At 39.9% G+C, this 10,173-nt stretch overlaps 1 protein-coding gene across 3 annotated transcripts in view; it reads right to left on the reverse strand.

Annotated features, from left to right (window-relative positions):
* myom1b (myomesin 1b) overlaps positions 1 to 5,295 on the reverse strand; it is a 29,339-nt gene extending 24,044 nt beyond the window's left edge. For 2 of the 3 annotated variants that reach the window (XM_069667049.1, XM_069667047.1), the window contains exons 1-6: positions 5,177 to 5,295; positions 4,575 to 4,837; positions 2,031 to 2,165; positions 1,734 to 1,908; positions 823 to 980; positions 531 to 623 (exon numbers count right to left, since the gene is read on the reverse strand). In XM_069667049.1, the coding sequence (XP_069523150.1) occupies positions 531 to 623; positions 823 to 980; positions 1,734 to 1,908; positions 2,031 to 2,165; positions 4,575 to 4,768 (755 nt within the window). In that variant the 5' untranslated portion in view covers positions 4,769 to 4,837; positions 5,177 to 5,295. The remainder of the gene's footprint in view (positions 1 to 530; positions 624 to 822; positions 981 to 1,733; positions 1,909 to 2,030; positions 2,166 to 4,574; positions 4,838 to 5,176) is intronic. The other variant, XM_069667050.1, reaches the window with a different exon arrangement.
* Between the last annotated feature and the right edge of the window lie 4,878 nt (positions 5,296 to 10,173).

The raw sequence follows: 10,173 nt of genomic DNA on the forward strand, positions 1-10,173 counted from the left end.
TTAACCGTTAGCTAGTCGACAGTTGAGCTAAGTGCTAAAGATGGCAGAAATCCTTCTAGCTACAGTCTAAATAATGTGTAATGTACGAACATGGGCCATATTTCAACTACTGTTAGACAATAAGTAATGTTAGCCTTCCACCTGCTCCTAGCTAACAGTATTTATGCCTTTCCATTGCATCTTGTAACACTAACGGTAATGTTAGCTAGGTGGTTGAATGCTAAAATTAGCTGTTGTCTAAAAGGTAGCTAATGCGTCATTAACTGCATTGTTTTATCATGACATATGGCCGTCTGGATTTTTAATTTGCAATGTCTTTTCAATTGCAGCTGTACGATGTTCAATCTGGAAAACAACTGTACGTTTGATAACAGCGTGTGAGCTTCCCACCCTGAGCATAAAGTCAGAGGAAAATGGCCGCTGTGTGAATATGATTAATTTTCTGTTATCACGGTAAATAATTATTTCAAAGCCTTTTTAGAAAATACTTTTTTTTTTTTTAGAACTGTGGGTAGAAGAGGTACACCTACTTGTTAATCTCCAGTGAGTGCACGCTGTATCTGCTCTCAAGTTTATACTTGCCGGGGCTGGAAAGGGGGTCAATTGCCACATTGTTTTTGTACCTTGTAATATGAGTCAGAATACACAAGAAAAGGACAGACAAGAGGAAACAGAAAGAATTTGAAACAGATGAAAAATAATCAAGAGGAAAAATAATAAAGCCACGAAACTAGATGGAGCACAAAAGTATAGATTAAGGATGTATAGGGGACAGAAAGGACAGATTTGAATTGTTATTGGTGATGTTTGTCTGTGACCTACCAGACGACCCGTGGGTCGGGCCAACCACTGACAGTGCAGTGCAGCCGCACACACTGCTTCTCCCACACGGTGTGGGAGCGTGGTTTAATCACAAACTCCGGGGTATGCATCAGGCTGTCTTCGTTCATGCGCTTAAAGTGTTCCTCGTGTTCATGGATCTACAAACAGGAGAGTTCTTCAGCATTAAATCATCCAGGATAGTGACACCTTGCCAATCATAAACTTTTAAAACAACCCAAACCTTTTTTATGCACAATGCAAGGTTGAAGCAAGAACACAATTTGAGCACAATGCCAACATTTCGTTTCACACATGCGTGATAAATGCACTTTTCAACATGTTGTAAGTGTTCATTATGTCCTATGAATAGCTACGGGTGTTGAGGGCCAGTCTTGTTTTGCTTCCAGTTACTCAACACATAAAATGACAACACCACTGGGACACTGCTTCACTGTATCTCAAGAAACCCGATCTTCCGAGGAATTTGTCACCCATTAGTAAGGCTATCTGGCAGAGTGGAGACAGTGATGGGGTCACTGTTGCTTTTATAATGCTCAATGAATGAGTAGTACTACACATTATTACCATGGGACATAAATAGCTCCCTTGTGTATGGAGTAGTAGTATCCACTTAGCCACAGGCACTTGATGTTTCTGAGCTGTACTGCAATTAATTAAGCTCAGTTATGCAAATACGCAAATAACATAATAGTGTTTTTTAAAGCCTCACTAATGCTAAAAAGTAACAAAAGCCAATCTGTGATTTAACAATACGAATGGTCTATGAGCTATGAGGAAGCCGCAGTTTACAAAGAAACTGCATGTGATGTCATAAAACAGAATGGCCTTGTGTGAATGGAAACAGTTTGCAATATATGGTTCCCATATGATCTCAAATTTCCCACACTGACCCTTTTGCTCAGGGAGATGCGTTCGGCCGTTTCACGCATGGCCTCCCTCCTGGAGACCAGCTCTGACCGCTCCATCTCCACGCCACTGGTGAACAAATCCCTGCGAGCCATGTATGCTGCAGTGTCCCTCACCCTCGCTTCCTCTGTATCCGACAATCCTGTTGCAAATTCTTGACTAGAAGTTTGAAGAGCGGAGCCAGGGATGGATGTGGGGAGCAAGGCATATCATTAACACTAAGATTAATACGCCTCAAACATTCTTGTTGTTACAGTTTTATGCAGTAAAGATTTTATTACCTGCCCCTGAAGATCGGCACTACGTAGCCAATGATTTGGTTCTCTTTATCCACAGCCAAGTAAGATGGCTTGGCTCTCTTTGGTACGGGGCTCAGTCTGCTTGTTTCCAGCCCAGAATGTGAAGACACTTTAAGTCTGGGACATGTAGAATATCATCAGCCTGGCACCCAGCCAGACATTGCAACGAGCAACAGAACATCAACATGGTGGGGAAAAGCCAATGTGAGGGTGGATGAGTCGTAAATGAAGGTTCAGTGAAAAGTAGTGTTGATGGTTTAGTTTTGATTGTTTATTGTTTATCCAGCTCTATAATGCTTACATTTTAAATACTAAAACCCATTATTCAATCATTAGCAGACCCAAACAAGACCTCTGCTGCAATCTAAAATGATGGTAACACCTACCAGAGCCACAAATATGAGAGTACACCTGATACTATAGCCCTGAACACTACATTCAACAATTGGGAGTTATCCTAGAATAAGTGAGACGCCGCAGCCTCTGAAATGGCAACACTATTTACAGGCTTCAGAGACTTGGGGGTTGGAGCTCAGGATGAGATAACAAGAGCCTGATAAGGAGGAGGGGGCAAGAAGGGTGACAAGTCAACTGCCCTCATTTTTCTTGTATCTTTCTGGCTCACTGTCCCCCTTCAGTCTGGCCAGTTACATCCACTTGACTCTCCAGGATCAGCTCCGCAACAACGTCCATTAAAAAGGATTATAACACGGGAAGCTTCTGTTTCACGCAGTAATGGTTATCTCATTTAACAAACCCAATGGTCATGTCCACATAAATACATCGGAATCTCTGTCGTAACAACTTTATCATAACCACCCTGACTTCAATCGTTCATCACATCTTAATCCTCTTTTCCTAACCGCAGCACGGATTTGGTGGCAGGTTGGCTGCCCGGCAGTGAGTGTAAAGGCCAAGATCAGATGGTGTTAGTAAAACCTAAGCCCTCTGACCTGTTCACACTCAGCAGGCCAGTGCTTTTAAAGACCAGCCAAGCAGTGTAAAAGATGGGGTCACCCTAAACTGGGTGTTCTGTTATTCCTTTGATAAGAACATTGAGACCGCACAGTTTGGACACTGAAAAACAACTTGACACTACCCTTTGGGCTCGGACACCAAACGTTACGGAGTAGGGGTGGGAATTGCAGGGTAACGATACGATGCGATACGATATGACGATGTATCGCGATATTGTTATTTTGTCCCACACCTATTATGGAAGCTACATTGTTTTAGCTAGGATATTTCTTATACAAAAAAACTACAGTTTTGAGGGACTAAAGGTGCTTCACAACTCACAAAACTTTGCGCACACATCAAAAGTGTTTAACACTTAAGTTTGATATGGTTCAGGTCATGGGAGATTGCAGAATGACTACATACTACACACATACATCAATGAGTGTGTTTGACCTACATGTATGAAATTTGGTAGGCATATGTATTCAGTCCAGACCTACAAAAAAGCCTTTGGTACCCAAACCCTAAGCCCAACAGGAAGTCTGCTGTTTTGGTTTTATTTTGAGATGTTGGTGTATTTTTGGCCATTTACAGGGGTCATACTTGAACAAACGTATCCAACGCAAAGTCGGTGAGCTTACATGGAACCTTACTGACGAAAAGTTGTCGCATTTAGACGAACAGCTTAGCCTTAATGGGGTACCAACTTTTCAAAATACAAGGAAATTGAAAGCCAGGTAAAGAGAAAAGTTCCTGTAATGGCGTCTTAGTCGTCCCAACCTTGACTGGGCAAAGGTTTTCACTATTTTCGAGCTTCTTTCCATTAATGTAATACTTACACATACAGTCAGAATCTCATTTGACCAAAATATAGTCAACATTAAAAACACTACACAGCAAACCAATGCATTCAGCATGGACGAAACAAATCTGGGCATCAGAAAACAACCACTATAAACATCTACTCTGCTTGTGTCTACTGGAAATATAGGAAAGGAACTAAGGTTCCACGTAAAATAAATGTTAATCCACAACACAGTGGTTCAGATTTCACCTCTTACTTTCCCTGCAGCACGGTATGCACAGGTCAAGATTCTATTTCAGTCTTTGCCATATACATTATCTCCGTCATTATAGTGTATTTCTCTCACAGCTTATGTAACAAAGAGTTTCAACCCCACAGACAAAAATTATACAAAATCATACACAGTTATTTTGGTTATTTGGGAATATGTGTGTTCAAAGAGTTTGTTTACATGCATAAGTTGCTCAGCCGTCATGCAAAGAGCTTCATGCGATAGTCAACACGAATGAAGCGAAATGATCCTCAGGTGTGTGTAAAGGCTGATCAAAGAGGACTCAGAGGAGGGAGTGATGGTTACTTTGGTGTCAATATGGCAGCAAAGCATGGGAAAGATGATCCCAAAGCTGCGACAGGGAAGTGATCCAGCAAAGGTGATGGAGGTGAACCTGATCAGTCGGGTTGGGGTGATGGTGTTAAAGGGAGCAGGAGGGCTTTCCTGTGACAAAGACGGGTGAAGTTAGGGTCCTCTTCCTGCTCCTTACCCCCTGCTAAAGCTGGTGGCGGAGGAGCTGCCGCCAGCCGCGTATCTGCTGCTGCCAGCCACGTATCTGCTGCTGCCAGCCGCATATCTGCTGCTGGACTGGTACTGGCTCAGTTTGGACTCAGTCTCCTTGCTGCGGTAGCCGCGGTCATAGTGGCGATGGTGCTTCTGGTAGAACGGTATAGATCCAGACATGCTGCAGGCCTCTCCTGGTACCAGCCTGTTTTTTCAAGTTTTTCCCGAGTTTCTTGCTTTCCTATCAGTCTGTGTGGTTAGTTACAGTTCAGTTGTGACTCGCATTGAATTTTAAATGTTACATACTGTTGTTGAAATCAGTTATTTCTTCATTAACAGGCTGGCCATGCTTTCATTTACTTCATGTTCTATATCGTTGAACATGGATAATTAATTTAGCGTTCAAGACAGACAAAACGAAATCATATCACTGAGAAATTATGTAACATTTCTTTGATTAAAAAGACAAGATGATTGACAAAAATCATCATGAAACAAATTAAAATCTGCACCATCAGCTTGCAACACATGATATAAAATCCAGGCACTTTCCCAGCATGCTTAGAAAGACGTGCACCAGCCACTTACCCTGGACAGAAAGCCTCAAACTCCAAGCTTTAAAGGAAAAGATGGTTCAAACTCCACACTTTAAGCTTGATATCCCAGCAAACCTACAGGTAGGTGCTTACAGGGCTGCGGTCTACACAACAAAAATAATGTTGGCCCCTGCCAGAGTGTCCCAGCAGCAGTCAGAGCCTTTTATGGTGAGGGTGGGGATAAATATAGCTGAGAGCATAGCATGGGGGCCCTACACATTTATGGGTGCAGGTCTCTGCAGATGAGCATGACTGCCTGATGAATGCAGGTAAACACAGGCTTACTTTGTGTTTTTGCTCTAATTTAATCTATATTGTTTCATCTTTGTATAAAATTCTTTTTACCTCCTTTATCCATTTAATTAATGAAGGAAATGAATAGAAAATACACATCTGTAGTTGTACTGTATTTATGTGTAAAAGTACATCACTTTTCATGTGTCCTACAGTTTATTTTGTTTAAGTTAAAAGGCCAGTTCACCGATTTTCAACCTCAGTCCTATCATGCTATTATGGGGAGCTAATGCCATTATGGTAGAAAATGCAACGTCCCTCTTTGCCTTTGGAGGACACTATCTGCTTCTCCAATGGGCCCTGGAAAACCTCCACCAGACTATGTAAAACACGTCATCTGGCGGAGGCTGGGGAGCTTGCTAAACTACACTTCCTCAATCTAGGACGCGCGCCTCCGATGTCATGTCTCGTTCAAAATCGTCAGGTTTGAAATGTAGACTGCAGACCGAAGATTTTTTTAGACGATCCACCGGTATGTTCTCCGTGTATTTTGGATTCTGTACCTCTCTGAGCCGTTACCTGCAGTGAAATGGTAATATTTCACTTCAGCGTCTCGCGCTGGGCCGTTCCTTTCAGAGAGAAGGGCACAATGCACCCTGGGTGTTGTAGGAATGTAGAATGGGCGAAACCACAAGCTGTTTGTACAACTTTCTCCACAGCTATGGCGCAAATTTAAAATGTTAATGCTTCTGTCGATTACAGAGAACACCAGCTTTGACTGACAGTGGCTTTTTCCAGGGGCGAAGTGCTCCTTTAAGATCTTGCTGGCTTTGAGCCTACAGTAATCATTCCTGGTTAATCTCCAGCAGCTTTTGTCTTTGCTGTTTGCCACAGCAGTCTCAGCTGTGATGTTGCTAACTTTAGCTATGCTATTGTCGCTAGCTTCACATCCAACAACTGCCAGTTACTGTCTCTTTGTCACTCTCTCTCTTTCTTTGTCACTCTCATTTGTACAAGTAGGCAAATGTCCTCTCTGGTTGTAAACAGCTACTTCAAGAATGATAAGGAAATTAAACACTGTTGATAAAACCCAAACAACCCTGATGCCAGCATGACTTATGAATTAACAAAAGATATCTCAAACTTTTCTGTTAAAATAAATATGTTGGAGGACGTTAGACAGATTAGCAGATTTAGAGGTCGCGACAGATGTTCAGATATTTTCCTAGAAATTGACAACAACACAAACACCTGATGAGTTTCCATGGCAAAAATATCATGTCAATTAACACCTCATAGGCATTTGTGACATTCGTCCTTTTTGGCCCTCACCCACCACTGTTCCACATGACACTACAGTCAGCATTGCAACGAATATTATGGCAGCGATCTAAAGTATAAACCCATTAAAAGAGATCAACACTGTTGAGAACAATACAAGACATTAAGCAGGGTCACAACACTACATGCAGTCTAGTGAATACGGGATGAATTTTACAAGGGTAACATAATATGTCACAAGCCACTAAATCCTTTGCAAACACGGCTACTCTGAACTGCTGTGATCCTCTGAGGTAAAACAGCTGCCTCATGATCAGAAAAGCTACAGCTAAATTGACAAAGCTAGCTACAGCCAGTGGCTGCAGCGTGGACTTGCTAGCCATTAATGCTGTGATTCAAATACATTTCAAGTATATTTTATGTAAAGGAAAAGTTACACATACTTTGAAATCTTGCCAAGAATTATACGAGGAGACTGATACTTCTCGCATGTCTGTACAAGTGAATATGAATCTAGTATGCTATAAAGGTAGCAGCTGGTTAGCTTAGCGTATGTAAACAAGGGAAATAGCTAGCCTTTCTCTGTCCAAATATAAAAAAATCCAACTACAAACACCAATATTGCCACGTTGAAGTCATAAATTCTGCTTCAGACTATATTTAAGAGCAAATGTGAGCAGTTAACCTTGTGGTTATTTAGTCCAAGATAGCAAGAACCTCTGGTAGCTACGATATCACTCAACAGTGTGTTGAGTGATATCGTAGCGTCAACAAACTGCTGACCATAACATCTAAATCAAATGAAATATCAACACTAATACAATAAAGGTTTGTTTACATCTGGATTCACCTGTGAATAAACCTTTATAATCGGTGACACCGATTAGCTACACTACAAGCTAGCAATGGGAGGAACTGTGTTTCAACAACTCACAAATTAGAAGGATGTTTTACTGTTCTTACTATTAATAAAGCATTAAGTTCACAAATTAACTGAAATGTAATTGTTTATCTTAACACATTTTGACTTGTTAACCTCCAGTAAAACCACTAGTCTCTTATATATGAGTTTAAGAGTCCTTGGTAGGAAGATTCCGTTAGCTTTGGACTCTATCTACATCCTTGTTTTAAGTTGTTATATTATACTAAGTTAAGCTAACCGTTGCTGCCTGTAGCTTTGTATTAACTCGTATTAATGAGAGTATAATTTTTCTCTTTAACTCTGGATAAGAAAGCAAATTAGCTAGTGACTGGAAGAAAAACATATTTTTTGGTTAACACAGTGAATAACAGTAACCTACTTTTCCTCTAATGATTCTAATAAATTAATGGTGACTGGTTTGTATCGTCCTAAAAAGTTAACCTGTGTTATTGAACACAAAAAAAGCGAGCATCAAGGACACATTGTACACTAAGCATGTTACACACAATGTGTCACAATCACATGACAATAAATTGTATATATTTATATGTTGTCTGTGTGTTACTGCCCGGTCACATACCTAAAGGCACAGTAACCTCAGGGATTATTGAATATAACTGAATGTCAAAGACTAGCGCACAGTCTATCTGTAGCTTTCATCACAAACATCTTAGGATTTACTCTAATATGACGATAAGCCCCAATTAAAAACAGCTGTCATTCAAAAGGAGAAAAACTTGAGTGCTTATTTACCGGGAACATGATAACAGCCACCTAATAACTTCATCCTATTGTGCCCCGTGGTATTTAAAGAGAATCATGAGCAACAAACAATCTATTAGCAATAGTGCTTGACCATTGACAGCAGTGAGGTTTTGTTGACACCGTCAGAGAGGTTTTGAGCCACTTTATGGTCATTTTGAGGTTGTATTATACTGCATTATTTTGAAATAGTCGCATTTTTCCATTCCCCACCTACGATATGCGTCCTTGTGAATGTGGTTGCACTTAATCATGTTCACGTAAGCAGCATGTCACTGCATTCAGCTGTCCAGGAAATTCCAGCTGTATGGACTATCCCATGGGATCTATTAGGGCTATTCTTAGGTTTTTGCTCTGTACGGCTCCCACACAGTTGTTTGATTGTTAATGGTTCTAGACATGAACAGATTAAATGTTCTCACAGGCTTGGGTAACATGCCCCAAAACAGTCTCATTATTGCTTAAAGAATAAAACTTTTTCTGTGCAGCTAGCACACTCTAGTGGTTAAATATGACACTACAATATGACTAAAATGATGTCATTTATTTAAACTTTGACCTTTCATGAAAAACTACAAACTGATCAATTCTACTACCTGACAATAAGATAAGAGTTCTTAAGAAATTTGCAAAGTTTTAATGGAAAATATAGATATATAACTGTGTTTTCTTAAAATTCTGTGTTTGTTCTTTACTAATAAACATAAAAATAAACAATTTGTTAAGTCAGTGACCAGATAACCATCACTGAGACCTGTAGTTTTTAAAGTAGTTTCATTCACTTTGTATTGTCATTAATATTAGTTATATGATATTTTAGGACTGTACAGTTCTAGATCGATGACTTGTTTGGCTACTGATCATATAGCATAACTAAAAGTGACTCTTGACACATGTTTAAGCATTTTGTTATCAACTTTTAAAGTGATATGACAACTGAACACAAAAGACAGATGTGTCTTCTTTTAACCTGTGACTCACCAGTTCCATATTTTGCTTTTGAAGCCTGCAGCGCTAAGCCTCCCTTCACAGAAATGAGTGGGGTACCAACTGTTGTCTGACCCACACTGGACTGTCATTGTCTATAATTATCCATCCTATCAATATTTCCCCCTGGTTTTATTACGTGGCCTTCCTTTTTTATTTACTTGATTTAACAAGGACAACATTTCATTGGGGTTTAAACGTCTTTTTTCAAGAGGGATCTGGCCAAGAAGGCAGCACAAAAACATTTACAAAGCAATAAATACAATACAAACACTATAGACATGGTAAGATAACTGACATCTAATTAAAAAGCTATTTGAGTCATCCAAATAAGCACGAAAAAATGTAAGCACCAAATTAGACCGCTATTAACATTATCAATTCAATCAAGAACATCGAAGAGAAAGCTATTATTTGCAATTGCATAAGTGTGCCTTATATATGATAGCATTTTTCCTCTTTGGGGTCATTAGACCCTACTTTGCCTTAATTGCACAATGTAATGGACGCTGTATTCTTTCTTTCCTTAAAAGGGCATATCCAGGAATGCCAGCGCTGGCAAGGGAGTGTTTGTGGAACTTGCATTTATTTCAACGGGGGTGTGAAGGTACATTATGTGTTTAATAACCTCTAAATAGCAAACAGTCTAATCTCTTTTAGGATTAAAATGTCCATTCAAATTTAAAATACTTGTAAATTTAGACACAAAAGGTTTATTCATTATTTTTAAAGCGAGTGATAAGGGTTTAATCCTTGAAACCTCCCCCGTATTTCTCTGAGTTGGTTTGTTCTGAATCTTCTCT

The sequence above is a fragment of the Semicossyphus pulcher genome, unplaced genomic scaffold (genome assembly GCF_022749685.1).
Source record: "Semicossyphus pulcher isolate SPU_LCO1_2020_fin unplaced genomic scaffold, fSemPul1.0.p SCAF_18, whole genome shotgun sequence".
Taxonomy (NCBI): Eukaryota; Metazoa; Chordata; class Actinopteri; order Labriformes; family Labridae; genus Semicossyphus; species Semicossyphus pulcher.